Source organism: Protopterus annectens, chromosome 9.part0, assembly GCF_019279795.1.
Source record: "Protopterus annectens isolate FY-2018-M chromosome 9.part0, PAN1.0, whole genome shotgun sequence".
Taxonomy (NCBI): domain Eukaryota; kingdom Metazoa; phylum Chordata; order Ceratodontiformes; family Protopteridae; genus Protopterus; species Protopterus annectens.
The window spans coordinates 1,177,271,165-1,177,291,405 of record NC_056743.1 but is presented as its reverse complement, the minus strand read 5'-3'; the positions used below and the strand labels follow the sequence as shown (position 1 = coordinate 1,177,291,405).

Here is a 20,241-nt window from a genome sequence, read left to right as displayed (position 1 = left end):
TGGAGTCAGGAAAGGACCAATTTTTGGCAGGCCAGTTCCTGCTAAACCTTGGGGGTTGAACCTGCAAGAAATCTTTAACAGTTTGAACAGATTTTGCCTTCTCTTCCATTTTCTTCATAACCTGCTGGGCAGGTGTACCAAACAAACTTGTCTTGTCCATAGGAGCATCTAGCAACTTAGCTTTAACATGATCCGGTAAAACTTGTTCCTTTAGCCATGCATGCCTTCTTATCACTGTGCCTGTCATGGCTGATCTAAATGAAGCCTCCAGTGCATCATAGCCACATTTTAAGGAATGGTTGCTAACCTGTTGTATGTTATTTACCATCTCTAATACATATTTCTTATCAAGAGATTCATCTGTGGTTAGTTTTTAGTTAACTGATCGAGCATAAACTCTTGGTATTGTATCATGTGAAACTGACAGTTTAAAGCTCTAGCTGAGAGAGTAGCTGAAGTGTAGACCTTTTACCCCATCTGTCTAATGACCTTGCTTCCCTTTCAGAAGGAATAGGGTTTTAGCTATGGTCGGCTACTGCCTTGGGACCCTGGGATATAGTTTCTGGGTCTGCAAGTGGGGCCTTGTAAAGGTGGTGATGAGTATCTGGCACCCTGTAAAATCTGTCTGGTTTGGCAGGGGCTGGGGGTAAAGAATCTGGAGCGGAGCAAACATCATTGAAAGCATCATCCACCACAGAGAGAACAGGAGGAATAGCTAAGGGCCTGTGCTGTGGGAGGTGCAGAAAGGTCCTAAGTCTTTTTCTGGAGTCTGAAAAATCCTGTTGCTGCCATTGGAACTGTTCTCGCATGGCATGCAAGGTTTCCCCAAAGGAGAATTCTTCTGGTGGGGAAGCAGCTGGAATGGATTCTTCAGCATCAGAATCTTCAAAATTGGAGAAGGGAGCCTCTGGCTGGTCAGTTGTCTGATTCATCAGCAGAATCATCAGAAGACACTGGCTCAGGGGGCTCTGCCCTAGGTCTCTTCTCTGGGGGCTGAGAGGCCCTGTCTGGGTGAGATTGAGATGCCCTAATTAAAGAAATTAAATCTTCTGCCAAAGAAAGCATTTGAGAGCTAGAAGAGGGCCTGCATGTGGGGGGTTTAACAGGCACTGTTTTAGTAGTTTTGGCTGCTTTAGCCCTGGCGAAGGCCTTAATGGACATGGCTGCTGGAGGCCTAGCAGCACCACGTGCTGGGGTAGAGACATCCAAGGGGATGGTGTCTGATAAGTCAACCACCGTAGTGGGTAAAAGTTCTGAGGTCGATTCAAGAGTTGTAGCAGGGGCCTCAGTTGTAAGAATAGGTTCAGCTGTACTTTGATCAGTTTTCTCGGTTTCGGCCGAAACCGAGACACTCGCGGTTTGCTTTACCGTGGTTTCGGCCGAAACCGCGGACCGCGAGTGTCGGTCTTTATCTTTGCGTTTTTTAGTAGATTGGGTAGTCGGAGGATCCGACGGCATAATGTACGTAAAATCAGAACCGAAAAACTGTTCTGCAAACTCCGACCGACGCCTAAGCGTTCGTCGGTTGAAAGAGGCACAGGCCGAACAGGCTGCTACGTCGTGGGCTGGGCCTAAACAAGGCAGACAGTAAGAGTGGAAATCTTTATGAGGTATTTGTTTCCCACAGGTTAAACAATTGTTAACTTTTTCTGACATCGGCTGAGGCAAGAAAGAGTCCCCAACGGGGTACTTAGCTTTAGAAGTCTTCGAAGTAGTATTCGGTAGAAGTAATCTCTGGATCCGACCGACCGGCACTTGCGAACAGCTTCTGCTTCGGGCGCCACGCGGCAAGAAAGACTGAGGAAAATGGCGTCGGCTGATGCTTATATACCCGAAGACCAACAGAGATGACGTTGGGTGAAGTGCGACATCAGCCGAAGCCGGACCCGGACTTTGGAATCCGGCCGACTGCAGGGCTGCCTGACGACAGGACAACCCACTTGTTATGACTGCAGATGCATCCATGAAGGACATCTACTTATTCAAAACAGTCTGTTTTTATACCAGAAAGGTACAGTTGTATTAGTTGCACTTAACATTAACAGTAGATGCTCAAATTCCTAACAGCTGCAGTAGCCTTTGGCAATTTGGTCATCTTACCCAGGATACAAATGGCCAGCTTCACAAAGCTCTGGCTCTCTCCTACATCTCCAATCTGAGTGTTCATTGGACAATCTACTTATGGAGAGAAATCAGTATTCTGAATGGAGATCACTTAAAAATCAGTTTCAGTGTTTCTTCAAATTTTTCTTTCGACTGCTCCCATTAGGGGTCACCTCAGTGGATCATCTGTTTCCATTTCTTCCTGTCCTCTGCATCTTTCTCTGTCACAACCATCTGCATTGTCCTCTCTCACCACATCCATAAACCTTATCTTAGGCCTTCCTCGTTTCCTCTTACCTAGCAGCTCCATCCTTAGCATCCTTCTCCCAATGTACACGGCATCCCTCCTCAGCACATGCCCAAACCAATGCAATCTCACCTCTCTGGCTTTGTCTCCAATCTGTCCAACCCGAGCTGACACTCTAATATACTCCTTTCTAATCATGTCCATCCTCGTCACACTCAGGGCAAATCTTTAACATATTTAACTCTACCACCTCCAGCTCTGACTCGTCCTTTCATCAGTGCCACAGTTTCCAACCTATATAACATAGCTAGTCTCGCCATCATCTTGCAGACCTTACATTTCACTCTTACTGGTACCAGTCTCTCACAAATCATTCCTGACACTCTTCTCCACCCTGCCTGCACGCTCTTTTTCACCTCTCTTCCACACTCATCACTATTTTAAACTGTTGATCCCACGTATTTAAACTCATCCACCTTTGCCAACTCTACTGCCTGCATCCTCACCATTCCTCTGTCCTCCCTCTCATTCACACACATATATTCTTGTCTTAGTCCTTCTGACCTTCATTCCTCTCTTCTCCAGAGCATATCCCCAACCTCTCCAGTTTCTCCTCAACCTGTTCCCTACTCTCACTATAGATCACAATGTCATCCGCAAACATCATAGTCCACGGGGACTCCTATCTGATCTCGTCTGTCAACCTGTCCATCAACCACTGCAAATAAAAAAGGGCTCAGAGATGATACTTGATGTAATCCTACCACCACTTTGAATGCATCCGTCACTCCTACTGCAGACCTCACCGCTGTCACACTACCCTTGTAGATATCCTGTACCACTCTTACATACTTTTCTGCCACTCCCGACTTCCTCATACAATACCACAACTCCTCTCTAGGCAACCTGTCATATGCTTTCTCCAAGTCTACAAAGACACAATGCAACTCCTTCTGACCTTCTCTATACTTCTCCATCAACACTCTCAGAACAAACATTGCATCTGCAGTGCCTTTTCCCAGTAAGAAACTGTACCGCTGTTCACTAATCATCACCTCTTTTCTTAATCTAGATTCTACTACTCTTTCCCATAACTTCATGCTGTTATGATGTGAAAAATCAGTTTCAGTGTTTAAATTCTGGAAAAAAAATAGAAACAAAAAGTTTATAACCCAACCAAAAAATTACATACAAGGTAAGTGGGCTGGAGAGCAAGTGCAGCTACTTGCAACAATGAGGAATTCAAAGATCTACTATTTGGCAAGTACAACTTATACAACTATGCTATCTTCATTGTTCTTATTGACGCAGTAGCCTTTGCCTAGTTGGATAGATGGCCAAAGCTTATCCTATCAGACAGGAGGAAGGATATGGATCCAGGAGCCCCTAGACAATGGTCCTATCAAAAATAGACCTGGACCAAGAAAAAGGAATCCAGTTTGTAAAGACTTGTAAATGTACAGAGGACCATGGAGCTGTCTCTTGAATGCTTCTACAGTCTACCCCTTTCCAATATACCACCAAAGAAAACAAGGCTTTATTACAATGTGCTTTCTGCCTGGAAATGTTTTAACATAGTGGGGATTACAAGAAAAGCTATACTAAGGAACAAGCAACTGGAACTGTCTGGAATTGACACATGTTGTCCTTTCAAGTCCCAAACTAGGAATTCCCTAGCTGTAAAGTTTTCCAAAAGGACCTGGTACTGACAATATAATACCAGAGTTGCAAAGGAGTAAGAGCATACAGGGGAATTTTTTTTTTTTTTAACAAAGAACAAGCATGGAAAAGCAAAAGGGTTAACACACCATAAATGATGGCAACCCATATGCTCATTTGCAGATGTCAGGGCAATAAACCAGTTTGTCTACTAAAAAGATAAACCCAAAGCAGCCAGAATAGCCGGTTCAAACATAGACTGAAAAAATAATTTCCAAGGAAAACGTAAAGATCCCAAATAAATGTCACCTAAATAACAGGCGAGTTTGATTATCAATGAAAAACCTCTTTGTAGAGCACCTTGAGTTAAGTCTGAAATGAAGAGGAGGATCCAAGGGCATTCATGCTGAAATGGCTGATAAATACTTCTTGTCAAAGGAGTAAACAAGCCATAGGATGGAAACTCTCGCAGATGTTTGAGAACCAGAGGTAATAATCCTGACTAGGGTCTTGATTATAGGTAGGGCACCAATTAGAACATCATATCCACTGGTTAACATAAGATTTCCCACTAGCAGGATTACTTGCCTTCTTAGTACATGCTACATGTTTTCATGAAAAAGGTGCCAAAAGGCATTAGAACTGACTAAATAATCCAGCCAGCCTAACCAGGGGATAAGACCTGGTGCCTCCCTGTTTATGTACCACATCACTGTGATATTGATTCTATACCATGGATCACACCTAATATCTCTGACATTTACGTGCTTTGGTTTGTCTGACCTGTCTCACAGGTCTCTCGCACCTTTACCACCCACAACAGAAACTGCTCTTCAAGTAAAAAACTGAGGCATCTTACTGCTTGCACCAACACAGTTGTTCTTTTTAAAACCCAAAAATGGAATGCAAAGATCCCAGGATGAGAATGTTTGGTCCTCATTTTTTTTTAAACCCAGAATTTTTCTCATGTATAACTTGGACAGCGGAATCTTGAGAATCACAGAAGCCATGAACACTAAAATCCAGAGACGGTCTCTGACTGAAGTCTCAGATTAATTGGAGAAGAAACTGGAAAGCTTTCAGATACAACTTGACCTTTTCCATTCTTTGGAATGCCTTTGAAGAGACGTACCTAGAAGGCAGTCTAAAAGCACAATCCTCTGTGATAAGAGTCAAGGAGGATTTTTGATCATTTATCTGGGAAGGAATGCTGGCACAGTAATTCTGAATGTGTAAGCCTGTCTCTTTTTCTAAAGGATCTCAGATTTTTTGTTGTTCCCCTCCTGCCATCTCTTTTTTCTTTACAGTTTGCCAGCAGATGGCAGGAAATTAATATTTCATCTTTTTTTTTTTTTAAAGAAAAAGCAGAGGGTTTCTAAGATTTATAATGAGAGTGCTTGAAATACCTTACTAACTCCGTAAATGAATTTGCCTCTGTCGTCAAACTGCTTGAGAACCTGAGTACTAGCAGGGCTAAACAAAACTTCCTTGTCTGTATTAAACTTTAAAGTCTCAAACTACCTCATCAGAAACCCTTTCAGTACGTACCTAAGCATATTTTCTCAAAACCATATTAGTTTTAGTGGCCCTAGACACAATACCTGTACAAAGATACATACCCTTTAAAGCATGTTTAGGCACTTGAAGCACGTTAGGAATTTTATGATTCGCATAAGACTAACCTGCTGAAGGAAGTGGGGCAGAACATTCCCACAAGCCATCAACACTTCACAGAATAGACTGGAAGGACATTCTCTTAAGAATTCTGAATATCTGCAGGAGTAGGGTTGGAATTAATGTATGTTTTGTCCTTTTTTATGGTGGGGGGACTGAAGGCTGACGGTCAGGGTTACTATAGGCAGCATTTATCATATCACCTATGGCTAGCATAACAGGATAAGCATGAGGCAAATCCTTTTGCAACATATCATATCCTCTCCTCAGTTTAGGAGGAGCAGCCACTTGTTCCTACAAAATTACAGGATTCATCCTAGAATTAGTCTTAGAAAAGGGAAACTCCTCTGAGTTGGAGAAGAAAAACTTTCCTCAATCAATCTCTTCAACCTCAGAGTCAAAGAAAATGTGCTCTCTCTGTCTATGCCAGAACTCTCTGACATTTTTCTCAGGAATGCGTTCTGCTCTCCAGGACAGAAAGCCTGCAATAAACTCCTGGCTAAGGTAAGAAAACCATTCTCATGAACAGACAAAATGTCTTTGTATGATCAATGTCTAACCTTCAGTCTCCTTTTTCAAAGGACATCCTACAAGGAAGACTGAGAAGGGGAAGGCATGTCATCCTAAGCAAGATGTCTCTTTCCCCAGCCATCCCAACAGGATCCTGAAAGGATGTCTCATGCACCTAAAATGAATGGTTCTCCCACACCTACATTAGACACTGAAGCTGCTGAAGAGGATGCATCCAAATGCTCAATCAATAGTGTCCGACAAGGCTATACCAGAGAGCTTCAAGGAAACTGGTAAATTGTCTGAAGAACCAGCAACAGCCACTGCAGAGTTACCTATCAGTTGAAGCAAAGAGAAAGTCAAGCACTCAGGAGTGAAGGCAACAGCTTGTGCTTCAAATTTTTTTTTTAAAGTATGTCGGAAGAAACATCAGGACCAGTGTAATACTCTGTGCTGTAGACAATGAAGAAGCCCGACTGCCAGTAAACATTGCTAGGAAAAGTCATATGGGAGGTAAATAGAGAAGTTCCACACAAACAGAAGAGACACACTTATCCACAGTCCCTCAAAATTCAAAAGTAAAAGCACAAACAATAGAAAGTGCACAGAGAGAAAACAAGAAATGAAGACGTTACAAAGCATAGACAAGCAATAATGATTAAATACATTTCTAGACCTTCAAGCAAAACGTCTCAAGCAATAAAATGAAGATGGTAAGTAGTAAAAGTGTATACAAGCACCAAAACACTAGGTGTTTAAAAAAAGTTCCAAGATTTTAATCCTTACACTTCAGTTAAAATATCTCAAAAGCAACACATTTCTTTTTCACAAAAAACAGCTCCAGTATTTAATAAGCCCTGTTCTGAAAAATATCTGTTTCTGGTAAGAAACGTCTGATACTGATAAAATTGCCAACATTCTTCAGAAAATAAAAAAAACATAAAAATATTTTAAAAAATATCTTAAAAGCCTTTTCTTGTGGAAGGGTTTCACTATGGGGACTTGGCTGCCAAAAATAAAAACCTTAGCAGCCACAAATGATACCTGTAGCTAGTTGTCTCCTGTGAAGCCTCTCAGCTGGTATTCCTTGAGGAAATAAGACGGTATGAAACTTATTCTTAAGTTATCTTCACTAAGAATGCTGATTTTTCCTCCACAAATGGACTATCCACTCCAATCAGCTGTCAGAGTGAAAGTGTAGCAAGCAGCCAGAGCTTTGTGAAGCTGGCCGGTTGCTGTATCCTGCGGCAGGATAGAACCCAAACAGCCAAAAGCTACTGCGACAGAATGATGATCATCAACTTTATCAAGCATACAAACAAGGTAAAGAAAGCAATGACATGTAAGGAATTCACTGCTAAGTATGACAAAGTCAAGCACTCGGCAATTATTTCGAAAAGCTACCTAACATTTTTAAAGTTAGGAAACCAGCCTAGTGCTGCAAGAAAGAAAGATTAGCAGTATAATCCACTGAGTTGGGGCACAAAATCTGAATTGCCTATGCACATAAAGGCCTTATATTAAGTTTAATTCTGTTGCCCGACAGAAAAGAAATTACTAGAAGATGGAAATCAAAATCTAAATCAATTGTATCTGAAACAGTGAGTATTGTAAAATAGATAAAAGAAATGGAAGTGGTGTCTTTAAAAAAGGAAAGAAGGAAGTATGATAGCCCCATCAAGAAAAAAAATTAAAAGTTCACATGAAGGGAAGACTGTCTGCACCTTTCTGTCCTACTTATGCCCTTTAAGGACTTTTACTGCCTCGGCCATGACATTTACCATGTAATCCTCAACTGCAATTAGATAAGGGAAACTGTATACCTAACGTGCGCAGTATCATGTAGGTTTGACTACTGAAATAAACTGCATAAAAACCAGGCTACCAGCAAAGAGGTACTAGAGGATAAAACAATACTAACACAGCCACACACCATGTATTGGGCTGGCATAAACTGATATCCATATATATGACAAGTTGTACTGTGATGAAAATTACCTTTACCACTGAAAGCAGCAGCTCAGTTGAAAATCGTCTTCATGAGAAAGAAACCATTTTAAAGACAATGAACTCTTCCTTCTCTGGCAACCAACTCTCAGCATCCACTAGACTAAAAGCAGAAATTCAACTGCTTTGCTAATGTTCTGGCCTAAACTGGGGTTGAAATGTCTTAAAGGCTTTGACAATAATGACAAGGCAGGGTATATTCTGTAATTTTCCAGGGTTATGAATGCTGTTTTGTATACGTGACATAACTCATCTGTGCCATTCTGAAGAAGCTATGGCAAACTTATAGCTATCTTATGATAGATCACTAACCTGAAGTAATGGGGCTTCAATACTTGACACTGGAAGATCAGGTAGTTGAAGGACTCCTGTGTTTTGTTGCAGATCAACCTGGAAAAGAAAAACACATCGGTTTGTAGGAACAAAGTTGTATTCCTAAAATACTAGTATAACAAAGTTGTATTCCTAAAATACTAGTATAACATAACTTTTGCATTACCTGATCTGTTGCCGCTTCTTCCAAACGGTCACTCAGTAGCCGTATCTTCTCCTCTAGGCTTTCTGTTTCTTCAGATATCCTTTCCAATAACTTTGTGGTCTTATCAGTTTCCTCCTGGAATTTCAATCCGTGAAATCACTGACTGTGGTCAATTCAGTTAGCAACTAGCTCTCCTTTTTGTCTATTCAGTAACTATGCTTGCATTCCTCTAAGCTCACCTGCTCCAGATAGTTATTAATACTACTTCAGTATTTGTGATATTCTGCTTAAAAAAACACAAGCTTTATGCCTCTACCTGGACATGCCATGTATAATTTGAACAGTAAGCAAGCAGCAATTACACCACAATATTTTGTATCTCACATGATCTTGTACTGACCTATTCCTTCATAACATGTCTGAAACGGACACAACACAAACTATAATAGCACACAGTTGTCAAGTTCAATGAGACAGATGCATTATCACCTGTAACTAAGACAGACATACTACAGTATCTTGTGGTTCTATATTACGACGTCGAAACATTGTAATATTGAACGCCTAAACATCGAACTGTATTCATCAAAAAGCATTTACGTGAATCGATGAATACTTTCAGGGCAAAGATGTAGTTGGCCAACTACATGGTGTTGCCCTTTTCTCCACTGTAGTGCGATCTCGGAGTTGGTATATTTAGTTATGGGGGGTGGAGGGGTGAACCCTCCGCATGGGTGGGGCTGTTTTAGGTTAGGTTACTTGCGTGGGATTACAGGGCAAGTGTTTTTTTTTTGCATTGCAAGTATTCATCGATTCACGTTAATGCTTTTCAATGAATACAGTTCAATGTTTAGGCATTCGATATTATGACATTGTAATATAGACATGTATCTTGTGGCTCATTCTTTTGAAAATATGTGGACATCAAAAAAAGGCAAGGAAAAGAAAGAACTTCAAACAAAACACACATGCATGACTTCAGTAATGGCATGATTTAAATTACTATTCAGTCAGAAATCTTTTAGCAATCTTGTTTAACAAAACTGCAATGAGAATCCACATATGCCAGGTGGGATAGTCAAACAAAAATGAAGTTATGTACTCACCATAACGTTCCATTGAGTAGTTATACTTCATTTTTCTGCAACCTGTGGGTATACAGATCCGTATCGGATCAAAGCCGGCAACTTTTTTTTTCTAGCATCTGCTCCAAGCTCTGAGCTCCTCCCCTTACCCATAATGCCCTACCATCTCCTATCTTCCCTCAGATCGAGTTTGCTGCAACTAACAATATATATGCAACTCAACCCAATAACCAACCTGAAAACAGGATAAGGTCCGGGGGATAGAGGGAGGGAATGTTGCAGAAAAATGAAGTATAACTACTTAGGTGGAACGTTATGGTGAGTACATAACTTCTTTATCTGAAGTAGTTAACTTCATTTTATCTGCAACCTGTAGGACAGAGTCCCCAGCTTCTCTGATACTGGGAGGCCCTTTTGGAAGGATATTCCTGAGCACCGCAGAGCCAAAGGATGTTCTACCCCTCGAAATCAGATCCAATTTGTAATGGGAAATGAAGGTATGTGAATTGGCCCATGTCGCAGCTGTGCAAATATCGTCCAAAGGTATCCTGGACCAAAAAGCAGCAGAAGTCGCCATGGACCTGGCAGAGTGAGCCTTAACTATACCAAGAGGTGATAAATCTTTTGCTTTGTAAGCATGTGAAATGCAAAGAGTGATCAATCTGGCTAAAGAAACTGTAGAAATAGCTTTTCCCATAAATGCTTTGGAAAAGGAAACAAACAACTGGTCAGTCTTGCGGAAAGACTTTGTTCTATGAAGATAAAAACAAAGTTGTCTATGAACATCCAACAAATGGAGTTTGTATTCACCTTTGTTTTGAAAGTTGGGAAAGAAACCGGGCAGATTAATGGACTGGTTTATGTTTGCTTCAGATACCACTTTAGGTAAGAAGAAAGGGTTAGTACGAAGGGAAACCCTATCCTTATGGAAGACCATATATGGAGGTACGGCAGACAGAGCTTGAAGCTCAGAAACTCTCCTAGCCAAAGTGATGGCAACTAGGAAAGCTGTTTTCCAGGACAAAAATTTTAAGTCCACCGAAGCTGCGGGTTCAAAAGAAGGGGCTACCAATGCCTGTAAAACAAAAGTAAGGTCCCAAGGAGGTACAGAATCCTTGACAGGGGGCCATAGCAGAAAAGTACCTTTAAGGAAAGCCTTACACAGCCTAGAGGAGGCTAAGGCCATGTTGTCTTCGCCAACGTGAAAGCTGGAAATGGCTGCCAATTGTACTTTCACTGTGGAGGAACTGGCTCCTTGCTGAAAGATACCAGACAGGAAGTCCAACACCGCTGGAAGAGGAGCTGTAAAGGGATCCATTTCTCTCTGTGAAGCCCAAATGGAAAAGTGTTTCCATTTACTGCAATATGGTTTTCTAGTGGAGTCTTTAAGAGAGGCCACTAGAATCAATTTGACCTGGGATGAAAGACCGGGAATCCTGGCGATTAACAGAACTGGAGCAACCAGGCTGTTAGCTTGAGGCTGCCCAGATCGGGTGGACGTGTCCCAGACGGATGGGAAATTAGATCCGGGCAGGGATCCAGAACCCATGGGGGAGCTAATAGATGATACCAAAGGAATGGGAACCAAACCTGACGAGGCCAGAACGGGACAATGAGGATCACTTTGCACCGTAGTCGGCAAGTTTTCTGAAGAAACTTCAGAATGAGTGGCAATGGTGGATAAGCATACAGAAGCCCGGGGGGCCAAGCATGGACTAGAGCGCCTCTGGGGACTTCCCCTGGTGAGGAATCAGAGCAAAGAACCGGCTGCACTTCGCTTTGGAAGGAGATGCGAAGAGTTCGCAGAAAGGCTGACCCCATGCCAGGAAAATCTCCTCCGCTACTGACTGTTTCAGAGAGCACTCGTAAGGCATCAGAATGGCCTGGCTCAATCTGTCCACTAAAATGTTGGAGTACCCCGGGATGTGCGTTGCTATCAGACACCGACCGGTGGAAATCGCCCATTCCCACACTCTCATGGCCTCGTGACATAGAGGGAAGGATCTGGTTCCCCCTGCTTGTTGATATACCAGACGACCGACATGTTGTCTGACTGAATTGCAATCAATCTGAGAGGGAGGACTGTGTGAAAGGCTTCCAACACTAAAAGCACTGCCCTTATTTCTAGAACATTTATGTGCAAATTGGTCTCTGTCTGGGACTACGTGCCTTGGACTGTCCTTCCCAGTGTCCCGCCCGCCCGAGTTGGGAGGCGTCCGTGGTCACTGTGGTTTGGACTGAGGGTGACTCAAATGGGCGTCCTGTTGATATCTCCCGTGAAGTTAACCACCAGAGGAGAGATGTCCTGCAGACGTGACTGATCTTGATCGGAAATTCCATGGGTAGGTCTAGCCAGGACCACTGGACAGCCAGAGTCCATTGAAGAACCTGCATGTGAAGGCATGCATACGGGAGAATAGATATGGCAGCAGCCATGGAGTCCTGAGCCCGGAGAACCTCGCTCGCCTTTGAAGACTGGGAGTTCGCTATATGAGCTATGTGGTCCCTGAGATGTAGAATCCTGTCTGGAGTTAGGAATACCTTCATCTGCAAAGTGTCTAACCGCGCTCCAATGAAGTCTAGAATTTGTACTGGTTGCAAATGGGATTTGTGAACATTGACTTTAATTCCCAGTAGGTCTGCTAACTGAATGAAATAATCTCGGGTCAGACACAAGTGATGCTTGTTGCGTGCAGCAAACAGCCAGTCGTCCAGGTAAGGAAACACCTGAATACCCTGAAGCCTCATGTAGGCCGCTACAACTGCCATTACACCTTGGTGAACACCCTGGGGGCTGTGGTGAGACCAAAGGGTAGGGCCCTGAACTGAAAGTGACTGGCTCCCACCCGGAAGTGCAGAAACCTCCTGGAGCTTCTGTGTATTTTGATGTGGTAGTAAGCATCCTGAAGGTCTAACGAGCATATCCAGTCGCACTCTCGGAGATAAGGTAGAATGGACTGTAGAGTGACCATCCAGAATTTCTGTTTTGCTACCGACAGGTTTAATGTTGACAGGTCTAGAATGGGCCTGAGGTCCCCCGTCTTTTTTGGCACCAAAATGAACCTGGAGTAGACGCCTAATCCAGACTGATCAGGGGGGACATTTTCGATGGCTCGTTTCAGAAGCAGCTTTGAAACCTCTAGAGCTGCGGCCTCCCTGTGAGCAGGTGGAACATCCGGGAGGTGTTTTGTAATGTCTGGATGGGCAATGAAAGGAATAAAGTAACCTCTGGATATTATCTGAAGAACCCAGCGATCTGTCGTAATAGACTCCCATGCCGCTGGGTGTAAGGACAATCGTCCCCAGACTGCCTCCAGAGTAGGACAGTCGGGCAACCCCCCCGGGCTGCTGACTGGGTCTATCAGAAAAGGGTTCCCTAGACCCAAAATTCCTGGGACCCCCTCTACCTCTGGGTCGGCGTCGATCTTGCCCCCCCCCTCTGCCTCTGGGGGAACAGTTGTCCTGACAATCCCGGGAAAACTGAGATTTTCGGAAGCACATCGGCTTCTGCCCTCTGATTCCTAGAGAAGGACCACTGAGGGTTAGAGAAGCGGACTCCGACGGCAGACAAAGTCTTCCCGTCCTTTTCGCTCTGGACCAGTGTGTCACGTACTGTCTTCCCAAAGAGGGAAGAGCAGTCGTAGGGAGCATTGATAAACGACACCTTGAAAGGCTCCGCGAACTGACACAATCTGAGCCAGGCATGAAGCCTCATGGCTATGCCTGTCCCAGCCGCTCTAGCTGCTCCTTCCGTGGCGTGGGAAAGTAGCTGCATAGATGCATTTGAGACTGACTTCAGAGTAGACATTTTCGCCAAGAACAGCTTTTTGTCCTGCGGCGATAAAGACTCTGGGGGCGACTCAGTGAATTCCGAAACAAGGTCTTGCTGAAGTTGAATCACATGTTCCAAATAATTCAGCGCACAGATAGAAAAGGTCGCTGAAGAGTATACACGCTTCCCAAACCTATCCACCGACCTGGACTCCTTGTCTGGAGGGTGGACTAAGGAACTCTCCTGTGCTAGTTCCTTTTTTGTGGCTGCTGCGACCAACATAGCATCAACTGGGGCTCCTTTCGACTAGAGTTGTCTATCCGAAGCAGGAAATAAGACCTTGTCAGTACGTTTGGGGATGGGCTCTACGGTGTCGGGTTCCTTCCATGCCCTCGTGGTGATGAGGTCCACCAAAGGGTCTGCTGGTGGGGACAACCCAGGAAGTAGATGGGCCCGTGCCAAAGGTTTCCAAGAACACTGACTCATCCCCAGAAGGTTTTGGGGCTGACCAACCTCCCCTCTGGCGGAGGATTTCCATAATTTCTCCAAAGGAGACGTCTTTGGGAGGTGACCTGGGGGAACCTTCTCCTTCATCTAAGTCCGTGTCAGTGGTGAGGGACTCGGGGGAGTCCAAGTGCCTCCTTTTGCACTTGCGGTGGCCCTCTTCAGTGGGACTTTCAGAAGGGCATCAGCGAGCCTCAGGGGTTTCCTCGGGGAAAATGACCTGGGGATCCTCTGGTACGGGCTGTCCCTGAGACAGGATGAAGGGTGTCGTCGCCAAATCCAGGGGGGCCTGGGTGGTATCCGAGGGAATGGGCTGGGGTCTCAATCCCTGGGAGAGAACCCTCTCCACCACTTCAAAGGCTGAAAGAGAAGTCCTCCCCGGATCCGAAGCGGGGACCGGAGCCGAAGACAGGGTAGCCTGAGGTCTGAGGGAACGGGTCAGGTCCAGAAGAGTCAGAGCCGAAGTATCCATTCCCCCGGGTCCAACTCCCTGTCCGCGGCTCCAACAGTCACTCGGATCAGAGGAACTCAAGGTAACAGCCGGAGTTGCGGTTGGAGGAACCATCGGCGCCGAGCTACCATCTCCGACAAACCTCGGATCCAAGAGCCCCGAAGCACGGATAGGGGAAGGAGAGATGGGGCGGAAAAGAGGCATGGAGGTCACCCCTCCAGAGGAAGAGGGACCTGGCAAGACTCCCATCTGAATTTGGGTCTGAAGTAATCTCCGCATCATCCTGTCCATATCCATGTCTGATAGGCTCCGAGTCAACCTCAAAGAGGCCACCGACTCGGATCTGGCTGGTCTGCGCAGAGGGGTGGAGGCCTCGGGTCCGAATGTTCCAAAGGCTCCGGTGAGAAAGGCGGTGGCTGGAGCCGAGGAGAAACAGGCCTCATGGTCTTGGATGGAGGGCTGAGAAAGAGATCCCTGTCTGGGGATCTCTTGAGATGCCTGTCTTTCTTTTTCTCCTTTTCTTCTCTGCGTCTTTCCTTTTCCTTCTCTTTTACTTTATCTTTGTCAGACTCGCTGACTAAAGATCTGTCCTTAGAGGATCCATCTCCAGACAAAGAGGGAGGTTGAGTCCCTGTCTGGGGAGGTGCACTAGCGACCGAGGCAGAATACAGCATGGCAACGGGGAGAAGGCCTTTGGTAACTAGCTTGGCCTTGCAATCCCTAAGGGCCCTGGGGTTGAAGCCTGAGCAGATAGCACACTGGGTGGATAAATGTGCCACTCCTAGACATATCACACACACAGTGTGGCCCTCATCAGGGGAAAGCTTATGGCCACACTCTGTACATTTTTTGAACACAGGCTTTGGCTGATCAGCCATAGTCCTGCACTCAAAGGTAAAGGTACTACCTTCCCAACAAAAAAAACACACACACACACACACACACACAGGTAGGGGAAAGGCAGGCCAGAGTACTATTCTACTACAAAAAAACTTTTTTTTTTTACACTAACGAACAACGTGTTACTACAGAAGGGGAGGAAGGGTAATCCTACACAAACGCACTAGATATAATCAAAAGTTTCCACTTACTATCCCTTTCTAGCTCAGATCAAAGGAGACCACGATGCGCACTACTGGCGCGGCAAACGAGATCTGAGAGAAGATAGGAGATGGTAGGGCATTATGGGTAAGGGGAGGAGCTCGGAGCAGACGGAAAAAAAAGTTGCTGGCTCGGATCCGTATACCCACAGATAGCAGATAAAATGAAGTTAACTAGTCCAGACATAAAATTTACACATAATTGTATCCTTTTGTATATACGTCTCCCACTCTTCTATTTTGGAGGGAAAAGTGTTTCATCTGGCTTACAGTCTGCTGCAAATGTTACCTACCCACGTAATAAATTGTGTTATATCTAGAAATATATGTATACTTGGGTATAACTGTAAAAGCTATTAGTGTCTGTACTTGTTACTAGTAACACAGGCAATGTTTAGTTATAACTATGAAATCTTTTATGTCTGTATGTGTTTTTGGGAGATTTTCTCCCTAGGCCTCCACTGAAAATGGGTTCCTGACCTAGTTGGGCTTTACCAGTCACCAACTGTCAATAAATAAACTGAACATATCAACTCAAGAGAACAAATGTAGACTCAAATATTCAAATAGCCATGTAGCCTCATAACCATTCTTGCTTTGCCACTACCCTCCCTCTAACAGAATGCTTGCTATCCATCTTATCACATAGGGATCAGTTTCTAATGCATTTAGCTTTTGTGCAATGCTAGCACGGGGAACGGTATCAAAGATCTTAGCCAAGTCTGGACATGTCACATACACTGCATGGCCACCATCTACAGCCACCCTTTTGAAAGCATTTACCAGATTAGACAAATCTAACCCTCACAAAAACAAACTGTTATGGGTCAAGTCTAACAAGATTTTTTTTTTAAAGATGAAACATTTATTAAATGATCATGTATGACATAGATAATCATGCATTTACTTAAATGAAAAGAAACCATACTGACATAATTTTAGTTGCAATCATTATACATCACTTATAATCTATCCAGTCATCGTCAGTCAAACATTACAAACCTCATTCAAATCCTGCCTTCTTTTAAACCTCATTCCTACTCTGCATGTATTGTTCCCACAATTCCCATTTTTTCTATGCAATTTGCTGTTACCCTTTTCTAAAGATCCAGTTCTTCCAGTTGTTTTATCTCTGTTACTATATTCACTACTTTGGTCTAGACTTCAATTTCCATTTTCTAGTTGTTGCTTTTTTTGGCAGCCACCATAATAAGATTATGATCTTGCTATGTCAATTCTGTATTATAGCTCAAAAAATAATTTCCTTAGTTACACCAATTTGCTCACCCAGCATTTCTGACCGAGCAGTCTGCAGGGAATCTTTAAAGTCTGCCAACTCATTACACTCCGAGAAAATATGTTCAAGTACCCATTTCTTCCTCATCACATCTGCAACATTTGCTGTCTACTTGGGGTATAAAAATACCCATGTAAACACTTCCAAGCAAAAATGCTAAATCTTCTAGACTTTGTTGCATATTTAGTAGACATACATATATCCCCCCATTGTTTCTTTATGAATTGCTTATCCAATCTCTTCCCAATCCTTTCTAACCTCCTCTGAATGATTTTTATACTTAAGCAATATTCTGTATACTCTACTAATTATTCCTTTTTTAAAACAGCACTTTCTATTCTAGATTCTACTAAAAACTCTACCAGTGCTGGTCTTTCACTTAGGATCCCCCCCATTTATTTCTCGTTGCCTATACTCTGATATCAATCACTGATAGGGAAGGTAATCTCTAACCTGCAGTCCGAATAAGTTCTTGGCCTCTTCCCATTCTATTACCTTTCCCCCTCTAATTATTTGCTCTCAATACTGTGTTTCTTTTGCCAGTTTTCTCCAATAAACCTCTTACAGTTTTGTCTATATACCTAATTGCAGTCATCTTTACTAGCAGAATCTCCTTCCTCCATTCCCCTGTTGGCTTAGTTCTTAGAATACTTTCTGCTATTTTATGAATATAATATTCTGCATGGTTATTGTTATTCTCCTTAAGAATTTGCATTCAAAACACCAGTCTCTCTGTTTCTTGAGCCTCTCCCCCATTTCATCATCATCCCTTTCTACTATGAATTACAAGTTTCTGCTTGCAAGTCTAACAAGATTCTTGATGTCACAGTTTATGAAATCAGGTATAATATGCGCTACGGCTTTGCAGATCATACTTGCATGTCTGACTGGTCTGTAATTACTCAGGTTGGTTGTACGGCCACCCTTATGGAGGGACATCATCACTGCTGTGCGCCACTCATTAGGCACAAAACCAGTAGATAAACTTAAGTTTAACTGAGTGAGTCTCTCAAGGCATGTTTTACACCATTAAATAAGCAACCGGGTACATTGCCATGTGCCATGGAGGAAGTTTTTGGTCAGTTAGCATTTAGCATAGTACTTAAATTCACTGGGTTTTGCTGTAGAAGCTTCTGAATGTTTACAGGAGGAGATCAAAAAATTATGGACAGACTTCACTGGGGAAGGAGATACTAAAACAGTAATGCAAGAGGCAAACAAATTTGTAAGAAGCAAGTCAAGAATGGTGTGCTTCCTAGTTTATTCACTAGCTGCTAAAGTAAATTTTTCTTGAAGAGCCCAAGAATTGTGGGGTATACCCTACACAGTATAGGTGTCCCAATTAACTGAAGTGTAGTTAAACTTATGCAAAATAAGGGAGTTTTTGCTAACAGGGAGATGATTTAGAACACTGAAGAGTCTTAAGTGGTCATCAGGGGACAAAGAAGGTATTTTACGGCAGGCTATCAGTTGATAATTAGCTCTACCTAGCATGATCACAGCTTTCATTTGAGAGTCCCTAGAGATCTGTGTGGAGGTAATATGGTCCTTGACAAATATGGAGACTGCACCACGGTTGCTATTGGGTCTCTATGCATGAAACAAACAAAATGCTAACACAGAGGGAGTTGCTCTCTACATTTAACCATAGTTTCAGTAACTACACAGGTATGGATATTTTCCAAATGCAAGACTGCCTCAAGATCACACAAATTACTGTTTAAATGTCAAGCATCAAGGACAGCCACCTTAATGCAATCTGATTTTGTAACTAATGTGTTAGATATGCTGGAATGTCAATCAACTGGACTCTGCCTAAAGAAGGAACTAGGGGGGCAATAAAAGCATTAGCCAGCATGCAAAAATGTTGAAATGAAGGTGCAGGCCTTCGTTAGTAAGGTGGACTATCGAGCATCTCATCCCATGCTAAAACATACTGGACCCCCCCCCCCCTGGAGTGATCCCATCTGTTTAACCACTTATTGAAGCCAATTATGTTTTCTTTCCATCTTGGCATCATATGTGGTGAAGGAAGGATTCTACTCAAGATTAGCTCCTTATCTTTATTTGTAACATGCCTGGAAAATTCTGACATGCCTCTCTGTATACTTCCCAGGGATTTACCTTCTCAAGCCATTCACTCCCACATTTACTACTACCATATCATAGTCATAGTTGTCAAGATTTAGAATCCTTACAGCCCTTGTAATGTCAAAGATCCTGACACCTAAAAGAAAACTCACTGTAACAATCTCCCTTGCCCAGCCTTTTGAGTGACAATGTAGTGTGCCCAAATATTTATTTTATTTATTTAACATTTGTTTACTGGGAAAGTCCGTCTAAGATGGAGCTTATTTTCAGCAGAGGCCCAGAAAGAAATGCTCCAGATGCGTGTCTTTGGAATATAGGAGGAAACAGAAGCACATGGAGGAAACCCACGTGGAACACGGGGAGGACAAGCAAACTCTGCACAGAAGGCATCCCAGCCGACAATCGAATCGGAGAACCTCTTGCCATGATGCAGCAATGCTAACCGCTGCACCATTGTGCCACCCAACAAGAGTCAACTATCAGTAAAACATCTGTACTGCTGCTATGGGTTCAAAGTAATAGATTTGGGTGACTTTATGGGAGGTAAGCATGAGGTAGAGGAGTGGCCTGATTTTGACACAACTTATTACTTCTAGGAGGCTCTGGAAGAGACTGTTTTAAAGCATCAGCATCAGAATCATTGTGTGATTAGAGAAGCACCATGATGGAGGTGGATGAAGCTCAGAAAAAGTTTTTGGGACAGAAAGAAGCCACCAGATTGATTAGGTATTTACACCTCATATAAATGGCATTATTATTGGTGAGAGAAAATAGATATAATTAGGGAAGAAAGAATTGGTCCTCAAACCCATAGTGTCACAGCCAGAACAACATATGAGATTTTACACAGCTAAGGGCTTAAGATTCAATTTTCTGTAGAGGTTATTGCCACCAAGAAAACTCTCTCACATGAAACACATTTTAAGTTCAAATTTATAAGACAGAGTTAACTCAAAATGCAATGTCAGCTCTTCTGTTACAAAATTCAAGTGCCAGACAACAGGAAAGAACATGCAGAGGAGGCTGTACATGTAAAACTTCCTTTAGAAGAAGACTAACAAAAAAGTTACATCTTACCATAACTCCATCTGTGTTGTCGAACTTCATCTATTCTTGACTTGTGCGTTACGGTTCTGATCCTCGGAACTAATCAGGCTGATATATAGCTCACGTCAGCCAAAACATCTCTCGAGCTGCAAGTCTACCCACAATGCCCCTCTCCACATTACCTCATATCGAGTTTTCAATCAGACAGAAAACGGT

At 43.3% G+C, this 20,241-nt stretch overlaps 1 protein-coding gene across 4 annotated transcripts in view; it reads right to left on the bottom strand.

Moving 5' to 3' along the window:
* The window catches only part of CENPQ (centromere protein Q), a 1,051,590-nt gene that overhangs the window by 86,367 nt on the left and 944,982 nt on the right, over window positions 1–20,241 (bottom strand). For all 4 annotated transcript variants that reach the window (XM_044084066.1, XM_044084063.1, XM_044084064.1 and 1 more), the window contains 2 exons: window positions 8,700–8,813; window positions 8,513–8,590 (listed from right to left, as the gene is read on the bottom strand). In XM_044084066.1, coding sequence (XP_043940001.1) covers window positions 8,513–8,590; window positions 8,700–8,813 — 192 coding nt within the window. The remainder of the gene's footprint in view (window positions 1–8,512; window positions 8,591–8,699; window positions 8,814–20,241) is intronic.